The sequence below is a fragment of the Monodon monoceros genome, unplaced genomic scaffold, assembly GCF_005190385.1.
Source record: "Monodon monoceros isolate NGI ecotype Baffin Bay Population unplaced genomic scaffold, NGI_Narwhal_1 Super_Scaffold_5, whole genome shotgun sequence".
NCBI lineage: Eukaryota > Metazoa > Chordata > Mammalia > Artiodactyla > Monodontidae > Monodon > Monodon monoceros.
Window position 1 is genome coordinate 113,101,316 of NW_021703782.1, and position 18,454 is coordinate 113,119,769.

The window sequence follows — 18,454 nt, forward strand, 5'->3', positions numbered from 1 at the left end:
GGAGGCTGCGGCCTCCAGGAAAGCTCTTCACAGGACCTGCTGAGGTAGCGGAGCAAAGGAGAGAGACTGGAAGGCATGTCACAGGGTCCAGCTCCCTGCCGTGTGGACTTGTGGACGGGGCACAGGTCAGCGGTGCCCAGGGCAGGAGCATGCGGGTGGCGCCCCGCTCCGGTCCCCGTGGCAGGGTTGCCTCTGCTTTTGTTCTGGGCTTCGGTGCAATCACGTAGGAGGCACTCCTTTTTCTGAGTGTGGCTCGTTTTACTCTGTGTTGTGTTTGTGCGATTTATTTATGCTGTTAGTTCATTTTCACTGTTGTGTGACGGTGGTTTTTAAGGTGGCCCAGGGTCTCTGAGACCCTCCAGGGTTATAATAGTCCTGGGATGTTACCTGCCTTTCTCATTCTCCTTTGAGGGAGCCACGCCGCAGGTGTAAGTGTCTGCAGCGGCGCGTGTTCACGGACTCACGGGCCCCCACAGCCCTTGGCTGTTCTCGGTAGTTTCTGAGGCCAGAGCGTTGGGAGCCAAGTGGGGCCGCACCCCTCTGGACGGGTGTGTGCGGGGCTCCAGCGGGGCTGTTGCCCATGTCTGGCACATCCGCGAGGGGAGCTGCACGTCCTGTGTGTGCATCACGGGCTTGTGAACTTGGTGGGCTGCCCTCCTGGCGCGGCTGAGCGCTCTCACACTGCAGTTCTGATTTGCGTTTCCCTGGTTTCCGAGAAGCTTGGGTACTTTTTTTTTTTTGGCGCTACGCGGGCCTCTCACTGTTGTGGCCTCTCCTGTTGCAGAGCACAGGCCCCGGACGCGCAGGCTCTGCGGCCATGGCTCACGGGCCCAGCCGCTCCGCGGCATGTGGGATCTTCCCACACCGGGGCACGAACCCGCGTCCCCTGCATCGGCAGGCGGACTCTCAGCCACTGCGCCACCAGGGAAGCCCTGGGTACTTTGTTGTATGTTTATTTGCTGTTTGGATGCCTTCTCTTGTGTAGTGCCTGTTTGGGACCCAGCTGTTTATCTGTGTAGTTACTTGTCCTTTTAAAAAGTCGATTTGTAGCAAGCGAGGCCCTGTGTGTATGCGGCCAGCACGGTGCCTCCTCCATGTAGGGGGCTGACTCCTCACCGATGACCGGTGTCCTTGTCTCCGCACTGGTGTGGATGGGGCAGGTGGGTGCGGGTTGTCTCGGGCGCTCACGGGGCCTGCTGGCTCGGGTCCCCCGCCCTGTGTGGCCTCTGCCTGGCTTAGTCCTACACCGTCTGTCCACTCAGGTGCCAGCTGTGGTGTTCCCCTCCCTTCTCACCCCAAGCGCCTCACGCCTGTTTCTGTAGCTGCTGTGTGTGCGGTTTTCAAGTACTTATTCCTTATAAGTAGTTATTCCTTATTCCTCCCTTTACAGTCACAGGAGTTTTGGAAGTTGTTAATCTGCCCACTTTGATGGGTAGTTTCACTGCTCAGTATTTTTAAAATAAAAAACTACCCAATGAAATTTAAAGATAACATTTAAATAAAGCTTATTATAAAGATATCAGAATCCTACAAAAAAGGTTATATTTAATGGCGAAAGTTTTAAACCATTGCTAATACCAGTGATAAAAAGAGTGTAGGTTGGGACTTCCCTGGTGGTCCAGTGGTAAAGAATCCACCTTCTAATGCACGGGATGTGGGTTCGATCCCTGGTCAGGGAACTAAGATCCCACATACCACGGGGCAACTAAGCCCGTGCACCACAACTACTGAGCCCACACGACTCGACGAGAGCGCCCACATGCCACAACTACAGAGCCCACGTACCACAACTAGAGAGCAAAAACCCGCACGCCACAACTAGAGAGAAGCCCGCATGCCACATCGAAGGGTCCCACGTGCTGCAAGTAAGACCCGATGCAGCCAAAAAAGAAAGAAAAGAAAAGTGCGGGTTGCCACCTCCTCCCCTCACACGAGCACGCCACATTGGTCATTCTTGCTGTGACGCTGTAAGGTGAAAACCGGAAGGAAACATTAATATTTTAAAGGACAAGGGAGTTTGCTGGGAATATAATCACCCATCTAAAAAAATCCAAGGAAACCAGTTGAGCGGCTGCTGTAGCCAGTGAGCTGAGCTTGTGTGGTCCTGCCAGTCGGAAAATATAAGGACAGCTTGTCAATAATATCAGTAAACACCCGACAATACTTGTTAACCTCCTGAAAGGAACACGTCAGGCTGTGCATATGTACAGCCACTGGTGCTTGCCAGAGTCCCTGCTCCACCTGGACGGTCTTGAGGCCGGTATATCAGTGTGGGTCCTTAGAAGGTAAGGATTCTTTGAACAACAAAACCACAATATCACACCTAAAAATTAGCCGTAAGTCTTTAATATCACCACAGTGCTTAGCAATACATTTAACAAGAAATGTGTGTTATCTATAAGGAGAAAATAGTAAAACTTTACTGAAAGAGGTTAAAAAAAAGAATAAGTTCATGGAATGACCCATTATTTGTCTGAATGAGAAGATCCATTCCTTCGTCTCCCTTTCCCCATGTTATCCATGAATTCAGAACTGTTCTCATCAGAATTCCCACAGGATTTTCTGTGGGACCAGCTGACATGGGAGTCGTTCACAGCGAGAACGGGCTGGGGGGTGGGGGAGAGGTTAGCAGGACAGATACGGAGGGGGTTCAAGCGGGGATTCGTGCAGGCACGGCAGAGCCATGAGAGAGCGGAGCAGGGTGGCCACGGTGCACCTGTCTGTCTGCAGAGATACAGTTTGTTGTAAGGGTTGGGTTTTCAGTTTGCTCGCAAGGGATCATGAACTTTTCAATAAATGTTGTTGGGAAAATTGGGGGCCAAGTGAAGGCCGACCCTTAGATCAAGGTGCACAACAAATGTACACTCCATTCTGGAATAGGCGGGGGTGATGGCTGCACAACTCTGAATACACTCAAGACCACTGAATTGTGTACTTTAAAAGGGTGAATTTAAGGGTAGGTGAATTATAAATCAGTAAAGCTGTTATTTAAAAAAGCAAATTCCAGAAGATTTAAAGTGTCAACACAAAATATTTAACTGTGGGAAAAAGGTTGGAAACCATTTTTCTAATCTCAAATGAAGGCCTTCTGTTGTAAGACACAAACCTAGAAGCCATGAAGGGAGAGACTGAGAGGTTCGACTTGTCCAGATTAAAACCCCAGAAGTTTTACTTTAAAAAGAAATAGCAGAAGCAGAGCCTGTAGAGCTTGATAGGAGAATGTTTATAACATATTTAACAGACGGTGTGTGTGTGTAGCTTCCGCAGTTACTAAGAAAGCAAGGACCCAGTGGAAGTACGGGCTGGGGCTGTGGTCACACAGTACGCATGGGAGAAATGGAGGAGCACGTGTGGGAGACACTCGGGGGGTGGTGCGGCCCCTCAGAGGGCCTGGGGGTGCCCTGTGGGCGTCCCACACCTGGAGCGTCCTGCACGGGTGGGAGCACGTGTCTGCTGTTTGTCCGGAGGGTCTTACCCTTCCTGTGAGATTGTGAGGGTGCGGTCACCGCGTGGCCCCTCGAGGAGCCGCAGCCGGGTGCGCGGGGAGGGGTGGAGGGGGCGCGCGGCTCCTGTGTAGGTAGAGAAGGTGAACCCAGGTGCTTCTGCTGTTCTGTTACGGAAAGATCCCACAGCGTACTTTTCATTAGAAGAGAGTAAGACGCAGAAGCGCGCTGGGTGCTCTGCCCCTGCAGGCAGACACTCCCGTGCTCGCCCGCAGGTGCCCAGCACTGGCAGCAGGTCGAGGCCCTGGGGCTGGGCGGGCTCGTGGGTCGGGGGGTAGGTTTTGCGTTTTATGTTAGTCTGTGGCCTCTGAAAACCTTTTTGCGGTGAGTGCAGTCTCTCATGCGCACTGATCTGCATACGTCCGAGTCACGTCGGATCGGTGGTCCAGGTCAGCCTGGAGCCTGGCATGGGGGCAGCCCTTCCGGGCCGGGCTCTTGGGGAGCGGGGGCACCTCCAAGTTGTGTCGGGTCAGATCGCCTGCCACCAGCGGCTCTCATTGGTTTGTTTTCTTTTTGGCTCCTGGCGGGGCTGCTCAGATGGAGGGCGAATCTGAAGAGGAGCAGGAGTCGGCCGGCACCGGGGAGGAGGAGGAGGATGGAGACGAGTCTGATCTGGTAACCTGTGCGCGGGTGACGCGGGGCTCCTGGCAGAGGAGCCACGTGGGAGCCGCAGAGAAAGCGGCCGAGCAGAGAGCCAGGGAGGGGCCGCCGGGTGGACTGGGCGAGGGAAGATCGAGGCTTCCGAGGTGGAACCTCAGGCCCTCTGCGGGCTGGATGTGGCTCAGAGCTGAGGGCTGCGAGCAATGCGACCTCACGGGGGCAGGGTCAGAGGGTGGGGCTGTGGTGGGAGGGCGGAGCCTGGGGAGCCTGCGGGCCGCCCAGGCCATCGGGCAGGGCTGGGAAGGGAGTCTGTGCCTCGAGAAGGAGAAAGTGGCCACGTGGGTGGCGGAGACGAGCACTGTAAGGGCTGTTGTGTCTGGCGATAAACGTGTTCCTTTGGGGGTCGTAGACTGAAGCGCAGGGAGCTGTGGTGCTGCTCTTGGCAGATTTTCTTCCCGGAGCTTTGCTGTGAAGGGGGCGCAGGAACAAGGTGCTGGAGGGAGCACAGGGCACCTGGGCGTCTCAGGGGGCCCAGCACGAGGGCTCGGGCTCCAGGGCAACTGTTGGAAAGGCCAGTGAGCCACCCTTAGTGTATCCTTTTATCTCATGAACACACATTTTAAAATTTCTTTTTCTATCCATAGTTAACAGGGGTTGTGAGATCCTGGTGGTGGAGTCGTTAGAAAGGCTAGTGGTTCATGCTCTGCATCTGCTGTAACTCGTGGCAGTTAGATGCCCTTTCTGCGTCTAGATTTGAGACACATGTACTCACAGGAATCTCGAAATGTTGTAAATTAATGATAATTTCTTTCCTTGTTCTCCATGTAATGGCTAATTTGGACATAGATTTGATGCACGTTGAGGCTCTGATTGTTCCTTTTCTCATGAGCGAGCTGAATGGGTGCATGTAATTAAGAGAGGATTCTCTTACTGAACTTACTTATTTAGTTATTGGTAGAACTTTTTCACTTATTCTGTTTTGTGCCAAACTCAAGTAACTGAGCTTACAGTGGTATTTAGGGAAAAGCATGAGCGTCTTTAAGAATGTGACCTAGAAAAATGTCTAAGAGTGAAATTAATTTTCTAGTTGCATTATCACGATATGGCAAGAAAACAGAACTTTTGCTTTCAGAGCGCCCATGCTTTGCTCTTTCTGTTCCTTTCCCTTGGTTCTCAGAGTTCTGAATCCAGCATCAAGAAGAAGTTTCTCAAGAGGAAAGGGAAGCCTGACAGCCCCTGGATCAAGCCAGCGAGGAAGAGGAGGCGGAGAAGTAAAAAGAAGCCCTGCTCCGTGCTAGGTAAACACAGAGCCACACACAGGACCCCGGGCGGAAGCAGGCCGTGGGGGGCTTGGGGCTGGGATTCTGTGTAGGACTTCGTTTGAACAGAAGACTCCACTGTTTAAAAAACTAAAAACATCAGAAACAGCTTTATTGGAGACCCTCAGGTGATGCCAGGGGGTCTCCTTCCAGCAGGCCCCCGTGGTATGGCCGTACGCTGACTGCCCCCACCTTCCCTGTGTCCCGCCCTCAGTGTCCTGTGCGGGCCGGGCCCTGGTCCACACAGTGGCTCTCAGCCCTTTGCTCAGATTCCCTTGATCTGGAGGTAGCCTTGTTAAAGGGACAGCTGGGAAGGGCATGATGTCAAAGTTAGTGGCCCAGGGGCCCCGTCTTTGCAGCTTTGCCGTGGAGGACTTGGCGTAGCCTGAAGTGTGTGTTGCTGAGGTGTTCGGTTGGTGGGCCTCACCACGTGCATGTGACAGGAGACCCCTGCCACCCTCGCTGCGCGACGGAGACCTTCCCTCCGCAGCCAGCCCTCCCCCGGCCCGGGTACCTCTGCTCCACGTCGTCTCCGCAGATGGGTTAGCGCTGTGGAGAACGTTTACGGGTGGATCCTTCTCTCTGGCTTCTCCGAGAGTAACTGAGGGTCGTCCGTGGTGTTGTTGGCGGGAGGCGTTCCACGGGCAGCTGTCTGTGGTTTGTTTATCCCTCACCTGTTGGACATTTGGTCTCTTTCCAGTTTTTGGCCCTTACAGATAAACTGCTGCGGAGTTTGTGTACACGTGTTTCTAGAGCAGATGCTCCGTTTATCTGGGGTAAACGTTTAGGAGCGGAGAGTGGCTGGGTCATGCTGTGTGTCTCACTTCTTAGTGCTGCCAGCTGTTTCCCGAAGCGCTCGTCCTGCTCTGCGTTCCCTCAGCAGCACGGGAGCCGTCCAGCCCCGCACGGGCCCCCGCAGCGCTTGCGCGGTCAGTCTCTGATTCCAGCGCTGCTGGTTGGTGTGTGGTGCTGTCGCATTGCGGTTACCTACCAAAGAACGAGGTTGCACATCTTAGGGTTTATCTTCTCGTAATGCGTTTATACCTTTTGCTTACTTTAAAATCCGAGCGTATATCTTCTCACTGAGTTGTGACTTCTTTCAGTGTTCTGGATACAAGTGTTTTGCAAGATAGATGTTTTGCAAGTATGTGCGCCTACTAAAAGTTTTAAAAAATGTTTGTTGAAGTCGAATTTATGGATTGTTTTCTTTTAAAATTCATGCTTTTCATGATCTCAGAAATCTTCGACTTAACCAACCCACGACGCAAAGATTTTGTCCCGTGTTTTCTTCTTGAAGTTTTATAGTTAGCCCGTACATGTGGGTCTCTGATCCACTTTGTGTGTGTGAATGTGTGTGTGTGTGTTGTCGGGCAGCTCACGTTTTTGCCTGTGCATTTCCAGCTGTTCCAGCACCATTGGTTGCATTGACTTTTCTTTCTTCACTTAACCTTTTGAAACTTTGTTGACAGTCACCGTGTGGCTGTTTCTAGACTTTCTAGTCTGTTTTATTGATTGATTTTTCTCTATACCAGCACTGCAAAGCTGCAGGAGTTCTTTCTGTCTTGCAGTTATTTTAGCGTTCTTCTAGATTCCCCTGATAGAGAAGCAGGTTTACAGAGCTGCCCCTGAAATGCAGAGGGCTGCTGGAGGCCCGTGTGTGGCAGTCAGTTTCAGACTGGAGTCAGGTGGCTGGTGGGGTTTGTTGACCCACCAGGCACACGGGTGTGTCCCGTGAACCTCCTCTCCTTCACTCACGTTTCCTTGTCTCTCAACCAGGAATCATCAGCCAAGATCAGAATACCCCGTGTGGTTTTTGCTGTCGGCTGACAAAAGCCGTTGTAGATCCAAGACTAAAAGTTGTTTCGGGTAGAGGCTTCATCTTCACCATCTTGTGTGTAATGTGTAGAACGCCTGCCTAAATAGTTACTTAAACGGGAGTTTGAATTTTATTTCCTCCTGTAAAGCGTTTAAAATCGCACAAAGGCTGCTCATTTCCTCAGATTGCTGATGCTTTCTCGCTGGTGGTTGGCTCCTTCCTGTCTGAGATCTAGGTTCAGACTGTGGCCTGAATTCAGAGTCTTTGGGCACCAAACCTCTCTGTGTTATGGCTCGTTCATTTCCCATCGTTGAAGAAATGTCGATGACAAGTATTTAAAACTTGGCTCTGAACTATGGGTATTTGCCCTTTGCTGGTGGTGTTATTATCCTGTGTAAATGCATGTTTTCACAGGCTTCCTCAGTGAAATGCCCTTAGAATGGCAGTTACCTGGGTGGGCCTCCTGGGACTTGTGGACAGGCGCCCTCTCCCTTGACGGGCTCCTCACTTACACACATTCCTCTCCTTGGCGTGTTCAGATTGTGTTGCCCTTTGGTGGGTGATGTGCTTCGTAAACCCCTTCTCACAGGAGGACGCTCCCTGCGGCCCTGCAGCCTTTCCTTGTGGATCCTGCAGCCCAGGTGTCTGAGGCTGGGCTGGTTCCACAGCAACGCTGCACGTCTGGGACTTCTTTAGCTGCTGTACAGCAGCTGGTCTTTCAAAGCTGCCATTCAGATTTTACTCATATTTTTAAAGTAATATTCACAGAACGTATGTGCATGACGTTTTTATGTGTCCTTGATTATTTGATCAGCTTTTATCTAGCTGGTGTGTTTGTAGAGAAAGGTGTTTCCACATGCCCACACCTTTGCTTTCCTCGACACGGCTGCCCTCTCCCCAGGGAGGTCGTGCGGAAATGGGAACCAGCAGAAGTGCGGGATGGGGGCCCGGTTGCTATGTGTGTTTGTTGTCTGAGTGGCTCGCGAGCATCCCATGGCGCCTCCCGTGGGTCGCGAGGCCCCGGCGCACCGTGCTTGACGTGTGTGCCTTTGAACGCAGGTTCCGAAGCGTATGCATCGTCTTCGGGAAGCGCAGAGCAGATGGCACCCAGCGACGGCACGGGGTACATGGAGGTTTCACTGGACTCCCTGGATCTCCGAGTCAAGGGCACGCTGGCCTCTGACGCAGAAGGTGAGCGCGTGCGTGGCCAGGGCCAGCTGGCGGGGGTGGGGGAGGGTGCGTTTGGTGCCGAGTGGGCAGGACGCGGGGCCAGTGTGCTGTGTCCCTGTGGCGCTCTAGTGAGGGGGCCCCAGGGGTCGGGTGCAGTTGCCCACCAAGGTCAGGAGTTCTGCGAGCCATGCGTGTTTATATGGGGCTCCCAGTGGGAGGTGACCCTGTGCCCTGGCTGCATGCAGGTGGCGTCGTTCTGCACAACGTGGCCTTTTTATGATCCCTGATTCCAGCAATGTTGGTGGAAATGTGTCTTCTCGTCGGTGTTGAGCTGGTGGTGCCCCATGGTGGCATACCTGGAGCCGGGCCTTGAAGTCCCTGGCACTGCAGCTCGGGGGGTCCTTGGCTCTGGGGCTGGGGCCACACACTCCTCGCTGTCTGAAAATCTTTACCGGTGGAAATTAATTAATAGCTGTTTGGCTCTTTTGAAAAATTTCTTTGAAATGAAGCGTGGGGAAAATGTAAAATCCCTGTTACTTACACCCCATGGATTTTGCTGCTGTCGGGGTATAACCAATCATTCTTTAAAGGACAAATAACCAGCTTTTAGCGTTTTGAACACTAGAGGACTTTGGGTTTACTTGTTTAGTTTAGGAAATCACATCTTTAGCTTAAGAAGAAAATTGTAGGCTTGTCTGTCAGAGAAGTTAGCCGCTCTTCTTGCTGCACACAGAGCAGAAACCCCTCTCCGGTCATCACCTCATGCCTTCCTTCCCGATGAAGTGACGTCTGTGTTTACTGTTTCTAAACCTGCTCTTAGCTTTGTCTCAGGAAGGTGCCGACTTGGATGCCAGCAGGAAGTAGTGCTCGTTTTACCACATTGCCTGGGGTCAGAGGTGAGAGGGCAGCACAGCAGGGGCGCCTGCTGCCCCTATATGAGCTGAGCCCCGGAGGGTGAGGGAGGTGGCCTCTGCCTTTAATGTGTATGTGCAGCTTCTGGTAAAAGTAAGGGCCACGCTGGCGGGAGCCCCTTGGAGGAGGAGGAGAGGCTGCGGGGTGCCATGTAAGGTGCTTCCCTGAGGGTGTTCCCTGGATTGACAGCCACCGTTGGAGGGACCCGTGGATGTGTCCAGTCATGCAGGGCCTGGGGTGTCAGCACTTTGGCAGGACGAGTCAGGTCCTCCAGTTTTGTGTGCATTTAGTGCTAGGGTTCCAGACCCTCTAGGGGGGCAGCTGTGGGCCTGAGGCTGGGCAGGAGGGTAGGGGGCCTGGGGCTCCTTGGAGAAGGGCCATGTGACCTGGATGGGTGCGGAGGGTGGGGACGGGTCCTGGTTTGTGGGAGTCCAGGCGAGCCGGCCTGCCATGCCTGTGGGGACCCCCACTTACCCTACACCCCTACTTCGGAACATGAAACGCGCCTTCCTTTGGAAGCCGTGGCTGGGTCGAGGGGTCTTTCTGGCCACCGGCCTCTGTCCCCACTGCAAGCCGGCCTAGCCGCGGGCGGCCTTCCTCCCGGTGCTGCCCGCCTTGCCCTGCCCTGACCTGTTGGGTCAGGCGGTGATGTGCTGCGCCGGACACTTTCTTCGTGATCCTAGTTTTCTTCTTCGTGTTCCCCAGTTCTTTCCTCCTTCTGCCTAATAAGCAGGCGCTTTGCGCTGTTGTAGTGGGTGAGGAGCGCTCTAGATGATCAGGAGACAAGCTGCCTCCAAACCCTTTCAGGTTGAACCGAACGTTCGCTTCGTGGCTGCAATTCTAAAACCAAGTGACGAAGACAAGCGCTTCCTGGCTGGGAAGCATGTGGGAAGCGAAGTCCCGGGCGGTCTGGCTCCTGGACCTCGGCTCCTGGGCGGCTGCCCGCGGGCGTGTCTGCAGGGACTGTGTCCCCACTTTCTTGCCCTGCAGAGGTGGGGTGGGCGGGGCCGAGTGTAGCAAAGCTCTCTGGGCCATGGTGGCGACACACATTGTGTGTGACCGCAGGGCTGGCCAACGGTCCCGACGTAGGCGAGACGGACGGCCTTCAGGAGGTGCCCCTCTGCAGCTGCCGGATGGAGACCCCGAAAAGCCGAGAGATCACCACCCTGGCCAACAACCAGTGCATGGCCACGGAGAGCGTGGACCACCAGGTGAGCGGGTTTGCGTTCCTGTGCGAGGGGGGCCCCCGCCCGGCAGCACCGGCGCTGCTCAGGAGGATGGTGCTGTGTGCGTGGCCGGGCAGGCGTGGTGGCTGGGAGCCAACACGGCTGCGGGCGCTGCTCCGCTGAGGTCACGCTTTCCCAAAGGCTTTTCTACTTTGCTGTGAACTCGGACGTGGATGGGTGAGAGGCAGAGCTGCACCTGAGGTTGCTCGCAGCCTCTCCACAGGCCCCGTCGCCTTCTTTAGAAGGACTGTCTGTGATGAGAGCGTTACAGTTGACCTTCTGAACCTGCTGCTCGGCGTCCGAGCCGCCAGCACTTGGGTCTGTCCCGCTCTGCTCGCTTGGCTTTGAGCCAGCGTTTAGCACTTGTCTCCTGTAACAGAAGTAACAGTAATTCCCATTATCATGGGAATTGTCATGCGTTCCGGCCGGCCTTGGTGGGGCCACTGTGAGGTCGAGTTCCTGCCCTTGGTCCATCGTCCGGTGAGAGGTTGCGGAGTGGCGGCTCCACAGTTCTCTTGTTCCTCCTGCAGTGACTCTCCGGTGTCTCTGGAACAGAACTTCCTCACCTTCTGGGGCTGTTTGTGCCCCTGAAACATGCTTCATCCTGCGTTCGCAGCACAACTAGTGACTTCGTGGTCTCTTTTGCAGCTCTTCCGAGTAATGAGTTGGTGCCTTGACGCCTTCCGGTGCCCCTCCCACCCGCTCCCCAAAGTTCATCTTAGGAACTCACAGTCTTTTCTCTTTTCAACCTGTTACATATAAAATTTTTTGTTGTAAAATGAAATATAAATCCAGAAAACAATACAAGACAAGTGTTCGGCCTAATGAGTCTGTCTAGGGTGGGCCCTCTGGTAACCATTTCCCAGGGTCAGGAAATGGGATTGTCCGCAAATAGCCGCCACCCGGCTTCTGTTTTCTAAGTGGTTTCACCAGCCATACAGGTGTCCCTAGACGCTGTTGCCCACTTGTCCTTTCTCTTCCTTTCCCTTTATGTGTGGAGCAGCCGGGCCATTTGACCCCGTGGTCTGAGCAGTGGCTCCCGTGCTCACGGGGCCTCCAGCGCCCCTGTCTGCAGTTTATACAGAAGTGGACCCGGCTCAGCTGAGGGGAGTTTAATCCAAGATAAAGGCTCGTGATATCTGGTTGCCTCTCTTTTTCTGCTGTTGGCAGCTGTTGAGTCTTCATGCCTGTGTTTATTAATTCATCAGAGGTTCCAAAACGGTGATGTTGTGTCGCCTACTGCTCATTTATTAGCTGGATGGTTTCACGAAGAGCCTTGTCATCTCGTCTGCTCTTTTGTTAGCCAGCAGAACATCTCAGAGGAAGGACCGCACTGGTGCTTGAGCCTTCCTCTTTATTTCCCAGTCGTTCAGGTAATGAATTTGTTCTCTGTCATCTTCTGAGGTTGGCCAGTTCTTACTTTTAAAATATCATTATGAACTCATGTGTTTAAACAGATTTGACGGGTTCTAATCTTTGTATTGTTGTTGTTGTTGTTATTATTATTATTATTGAAGCTTCACCCCCCTCCACCCCTTGGCCTGCAGGACCCTCTTCATATTGGACTCTTTTAGGGGATATGCATGGTCAAAAGTATTTTTATAACAATACTGAAAAGTTAAGTGCCTTTTTACTTACTCTTTCACAGGGTGTACAGTGGCATTTTGTACGTTTGCAAGACCTGTATAACTCAGGGAATGAGTGATTTTCATGGTGTTACAAAATCATTCACAGTGCAAGACACGTGGATGGATTTTAGTGTAACGGTACTAAACTTGTGGACAGTGGATTGAGATTTTTACATTGCAGCAAATCTTTGGAGAAACTACCCCTTGTAGAGTTTTGCTGTGGTGTCAGAGAAGAACGTCCACCTTTGCCTGCTCTGAATGCAGAAGCAGATATGAGGTTCATCTGTCTTATTAAACCAGATATTAAAGAGTTTTGTGAACAATATAGAACAATGACATTTCTCATTAACTTTTTAAAAAGTGATTTTTTAATTAAAATACGTTCTTTACGTGATAGGTTTATTGCTATTTTTAAATAAATTAATGTTTAAAAATTTTCTCTCAATTTCTAACACGGTAAATGTTAATAGACGTACCCCATTTGGACACAAGCTCTTTGGGACCTTTGGTGATTTTTAGGAGTATAAAAGAGCACTGAACCCGGAGATTTTGAGAACCATTGTTCTCGATCTTCTCTTTTCTTCATTTCTCTTGTCCCTGTCCTGCTCACTTTCAGCTCAGCTTTGTCCTGGTGTCCTCGTGCCCCGAACTAGAAGGGGGTCCAGGCACGTTGGGTTTGAGGGTTCGTGGCGGCTGGCCCGCACTGGCCCCAGGTCTTAGGCAGCCCCAGACTTGCTGGGATTGGGCAGGGTTTCTCCCAGGTCGCCTGCTCTTCTCAGCCCCAGGGAGGACCTTTTGGTATCTTGGTTCCCCCCTGTCCTTGGGTCCACGAGACACTGCCTCGCTGTGTCCCTCTTCCCCCATCCTCTCCCCTCCTCCTGCCCGGGCACCAGCGTCTAGCAGACCCACCCTTACCCATTTGCATCCTGTGGCCTTTGGTTTTGATTTAAATATCGTCTCTGGGTTTTGGTTTTGCTGTCTAGTTGCTCTGTTTTTCTGTGGGATTCCAGGAAATTCTTAAGCTGCTGCTATTTTCCCAAAAATATTTTTCTCTTTCGATGCTCAGGTTGCCTCGGCCTTAGCTGGCAGCGGCCCCTCAGAGCTAATAGCTCCTTCGTCCTGTGTCTCCTTCCCATCAGCTTTATTATTGAGGCATAATTCACACACTTGAGGTCACCTTTCTGCTTGTGTGTCTCTGAGTCACATGAGTGACATGAGTGACTCAGATCACACGAGTGACACGTGTGACAGATGCACACAGTCGTGCGACCAACACACTCCTCTGATTTCTGTGCGAGCGAGGGGTGTCGACTCTTCAGCTCGGGCCGGTTTTACGTGACTCCTGTCGTCTTGGGGGGTCCACTGTGTCCTTGGGGATTCGGGATGTCTGGTGCTGACACAGGACAACCCCCGCCCCGCCGCCGCCGGACCTGTGCTGTCTGTATGTTTGGAGATCTCTTTAGACAGCGTGTCCTGCACAGGGCCCGATAGTCTCTGTCTTCCCAGTGGTTTGCTTGGATCATCCCCATTGCACTTATCAAGGTAGTTGGGTTACAGTCTGACATCTTAATAGTGCTAAGAATTATGCCATCTGTTCCTCCTTTTTCTTCATTTTCTGCCTCTTGGATTGAATCTCCCCCCCCCCCCCCACTGCGCTGGGTCTTTGTTGTGGCATGTGGGATCTTTTGTTGCGGCGTGGGCCGTCGCTCTCTAGTTGGGGCTCACAGGCTCCAGAGCGCGTGGGCTTAGTTGCCCCGAGGCATGTGGGATCTTAGTTCCCCAGACGGGGATACAGGGATCAAACTCGTGTTCCCTGCATTGGCAGGCAGATTCTTAAGCACTGGACCACTGGGGAAGTCCCAGGTTGAAATTTTTTATGATTCCAATTTATTCCACTGTTGGCTTTATTTTTTATGTATTTTCCTCACGTTTTCAGCAGTTGCTTTGGAGTTTGTAACATACATCCTTAGTTTATCACGGTCTTGCTTGAATTGATATCGTACCACTTAACATGTAATGTAAGACTCTTACATGCGTGGGCCCAAATCCTGTCTCCCGTCTTTTGTCATATGTTTCAGTTTCATATATGCTATTATTTTTGTACATACTCATCTTTTAGACTGAATAACCGTAATCATCTCTTGTTTCCCTGTATTTAAACTGCATCCAGAGCGTTCTTCCTCTGTTCCGATCTGATTTCTCTCTGATACCACAGTCTCTGTGCCTGAGGACCCTTCCCCCCGTAGCACAAGTCTGCTCATCATGAATTCTCTTTTGTTTGTTTGAAAAAGTCCTTGTTTTGCTTCCAGTTTTGAGAGACACTTTGATGGGTACAGAATTCTGGGCACTTCGGGACGTCGGTTGGTGTTGCCGTCTGAAGGTCCCGAGGAGAGGCCGCGGCCTTTGTTGCTGTAGTCCTCTGCGCTGACCTCTGAGGCTGAGGTGTGGGGTTGTGCTGCTCTCTCTTGGTGTTTGTCCTCTTTAGGTTTCTCTGAGCTTCTTGGACTTGTACCCGGTCTCTCTGTTTTCCTAGAAAATCAGTTTCTGCCCAGTGGCTCTTTATTTTTTCTCTTTCCGAAACCAGTCACTCGACGCGGGCTCGTGGGATGTTGTGTTACAGCTGATGGAGGCTCCGCACTTGCGTTCTCTTCCCATTTTGGGGTCCGATGGTTTCTGTTGAACTTCCTCCTCGCTGAGTGTACTTGAGCCAGTCAGAGGCCTCCACCTGTGTCTCCTGATGGCCTTGCGGGTCCTGGTGGTGGTAGGGGGCGTCCTGGTGGCTGTTTGTTGCCCCCCACCCGCGGCGGGAGATCCTGAATGTCCACGACGTGGGTGGGTCTCAGGGTCCCTCCCCCCAAGCAACCCTTGGCCCCTTTTACTTTTCGTCCTGGGATTTTCTCCATGTTCTCAAATACCTGCTTTCTACCCTCTTTTCCTGACCTCTCCTTTGAGGTGTTGTCTGAGGGTTCTTACTGTGGGAAGGGTGCCCCCCCGCCCCCGCACCGCGGTCTGCATCTGTCTGTCCCTCCCTCCGTCGATCGAGGGAGCCTCTTTGCTGTTTTCGTGGAAGCGTCCACAGCTGAGCCAGGGGTTTCCTCTCCTGAGCAACCTTTCCTTTTTCCCAGAGTTAGTAATTGCCTCGTTTCTCATTGTTTCCTTTGTGCCTGTTACCGATTCCACCCCACACTGATGGACTTGCTCACTTTGTAGGGTTTTCGGACACATCGGTTCCTCTCAGCGGGGGGCACGTTGCCTCAGCAGCTTCTTGAGGGAGGTTCCTGGGGGGAAGGTCTGGGCCGATCCTCTCCTGTCGCCACAGCTTCACGGGCGCAGTTTCCTCTCACGTCCTGGTCACGTCGCCGTCTGCTTCGGGCTGTCCGCGTCTCAGGAGCCCCGGCCCCCCCTCTGGGTCCTCTCTGCAGAGCCTCCAGCCTTCTCACCTCTTCTCCATTTTCCACATTTTTGACTTTTTGCTTTACTTTAGAAAATTCCCTCCGTCTCCCAGCGCTTCCATGGAAATTTCACTTCTCCCTTCTATTTCTGGTGCTGAGAGCTTGATTTTGTGCCCTCCCTCATGGCCTCCTGTTCCAGCCTCAGAGCCGCCTGGGCCTCTTTCCTGGGGGCATTGGCCCCATCTGCCCCCCCGATCTCTGGGCTCCATGGAGTCTCTGAGAACGGGCTCCCTTGAGGAACAGGCGAGGAGGAAGCTGGGGCTGGGGGCGCGTCACCCGCACCAGCTACCAGGAGGCCAGGGTCCTTGTTGGAAGGCGCCAGGGCGACAGCGGGCGCAGGCGGGCCGCCCGAGTGCTGGTGGGTCCTGTGGATTCTCTGTGCTCCCCGCTGCTGGTCGTGCTTGCTGGCATGTGTCCTGTTCCCTTTGATGCCCCAGCCCCTAGCCCAGGCTGTTCTCCTCATGTGGCCGCCGTGACCCCCTGGTCCGTGAACCGGCGGCACAGCCCTTCATCACGTTGTGGAGGACCCGGCCGCCTTCCTGCTTTGATTTCCTGACATCCCCCTCCCCCGCCCTGTGACATGGCAGCGGCTGACCCGGTCTCGTCTGATTGCAGCTGGGCAGGTGCACGAACAGCGTGGTCAAGCATGAGCTGATGCGCCCGTCCAGCAAGGCGCCGCTCCTGGTGCTGTGTGAAGACCACCGGGGCCGGATGGTGAAGCACCAGTGCTGTCCCGGCTGCGGCTACTTCTGCACCGCCGTGAGTGCCCAGCCCCCTCTGTCCTGCCCTTGGCCTCTGGGGGCACTTGGGCCCCCGGCTCTCTTCCTGCCGCTCACGTGTCTACCTAGGCAGGGCCGCCTGGCCCTCCACTGCGTCCTGCTCGCCAGTGCCTCCGGGATCTTCTCCATCAGTGACTTCATCCACAGATGCTCATGTGGCTCACATGGCCCTCACTTGGTCTCCGTGTGGCCCTTTGTGCTCCTGGGCCCAGAGCCTCTCCCCCAGGGGCTTCTCCAGACGTCACGCCTGTGTGCCCTCGCCGTCCTCATCATGCTTTTCTGCCTCTGTTGGAAAGAGGTTCCCAGGGAGAGCGCTGCTCCTCAGCCCAGAGCCCTGGCCTGAGGCCGGGTCGCCCGAAGCGCGTGGTGCCAGGCGCTCTTTGCCAAGGGCTGTTGGCGGCACCTCCCTCCTCGGGCTTTTGCTTCTGGGAGTGTCTTCCCGGGTGTGTCTTCCGTGGGTCCGTCTTTGGACTTATATGCGGCACGTCCCCTGGTCAGAGCAGCTGGAGAGTGAGGCCTCGGCCTCCTCGGGGCGCGGGGATGGGGATTTTCTCTCCTTCAAATAGCATGTGTGTGGACATGCCTTGGGAGGGGCCCCGTGGATGCAGGGCGTCATTTCTTCTCACCCGGAGAGGGGCTGGGAGCCCCCCGGGCTCTGGCTTCCTGCCCCCACACAGAGCTCAGTTCTGGGCTTTGCTTGCTCTTCTGCGTATTAGCCCCAATTAAAAGATTTCTGGCCTCCCTGTTTTTAGGGTAATTTTATGGAATGTCAGCCCGAGAGCAGCATCTCTCACCGTTTCCACAAAGCCTGCGCCTCTCGAGTCGATAACGCCAGTTACTGTCCCCACTGTGGGGAGGAGACCTCCAAGGCCAGAGAGGTGACCATCGCAAAAGCAGACACGACCTCCACCGTGACGCTGGCCCCTGGGCAGGAGAAGGGCTCCACAGTGGAGGGCAGGGCTGACACCACCACAGGCAGGTACGGCTTCCCCTGAGCCCTCAGAGTTCACCTGACAATGCCCGTCTTTAATTGTTGCTGATGTCTTCCGACTTGCCAGACGTCTCCCAGCTGGTTCACACTCGCTGTGATTTCTGACATGTGAGGCTGTGAGGCATGCTGACTTTCGTTTGCTCGCTGCCACTGTGCACATGTCTCTTCTGCACTCAGTGTAGTTTTGTACATTTCTTTGCCTGATTTTGAACCAGTATCACACCATCCTAATTGATGTGGTATCACAGTATTTTCGGTCGAAGTACAGTACTCCCATAGGTAGCTGTTAGTATACACCTGAAACATTGGTCCCTGTGTGTACTTGTCCCTACCCACGTGTACCCGTGCGTGCCTGTTCCTACACATCTGTACCTGTGCGTGCCTGTCCCTACACATCTGTACCTGTGCGTGCCTGTCCTTACCCATCTGTACCTGTGCGTGCCTGTCCCTACCCATCTGTACCTGTGTGTAGTGTATGATATGAAACATTAGTGTCAGCTGCTGTAGTCTGCTCTTACTGCGTCATGTTTTGGAGGCCCTAGCTGAACACAGAAGAAACAGTCTTTAAAAGAGAAGGGTTGATATTGGAAACATAATTTTCTTCTCAGAAGTATTCAGTAGAAATAGCTGAAGAACTCATAAAGCTAAATGGAGTCAGTCAGCCACAGGATCAGGTAAGAAAAGGTGTCAGAAGCCTCGTCCCCACTAGTGTGTCCAGCTAGAAGCCAGGGTGATGGAGAGAGAGCCTTTCAAAACAGCAACAAAACCCGTAACCTACCTAGGAAAAAGCAAGCGATACTACACTGATAAAAAAGGAAACTATAAAACTTCACTGAAGGTCATTTAAGAGACTCGAATTGTAGACATTCAAAACTGAATATTGGAATGGTGTCGACTCCTTCATATTATTCTGTACCAATCGTATTAATCTATAAATTTAATGATTTTTTTTTTTTTTTTTTTTTTTTGCGGTACGCGGGCCTCTCACTGTTGTGGCCTCTCCCGTTGCGGAGCACAGGCTCTGGACGCGCAGGCTCAGTGGCCATGGCTCACGGGCC

The 18,454-nt window shown here is 53.2% G+C and overlaps 1 protein-coding gene across 9 annotated transcripts in view; it reads left to right on the forward strand.

The window, feature by feature from the left end:
- Positions 1-18,454, forward strand: part of EHMT1 (euchromatic histone lysine methyltransferase 1) — a 144,901-nt gene that overhangs the window by 88,557 nt on the left and 37,890 nt on the right. For all 9 annotated transcript variants that reach the window (XM_029202896.1, XM_029202900.1, XM_029202895.1 and 6 more), the window contains 6 exons: positions 4,041-4,118; positions 5,281-5,401; positions 8,298-8,429; positions 10,386-10,531; positions 16,242-16,385; positions 17,158-17,384. In XM_029202896.1, the coding sequence (XP_029058729.1) occupies positions 4,041-4,118; positions 5,281-5,401; positions 8,298-8,429; positions 10,386-10,531; positions 16,242-16,385; positions 17,158-17,384 (848 nt within the window). The remainder of the gene's footprint in view (positions 1-4,040; positions 4,119-5,280; positions 5,402-8,297; positions 8,430-10,385; positions 10,532-16,241; positions 16,386-17,157; positions 17,385-18,454) is intronic.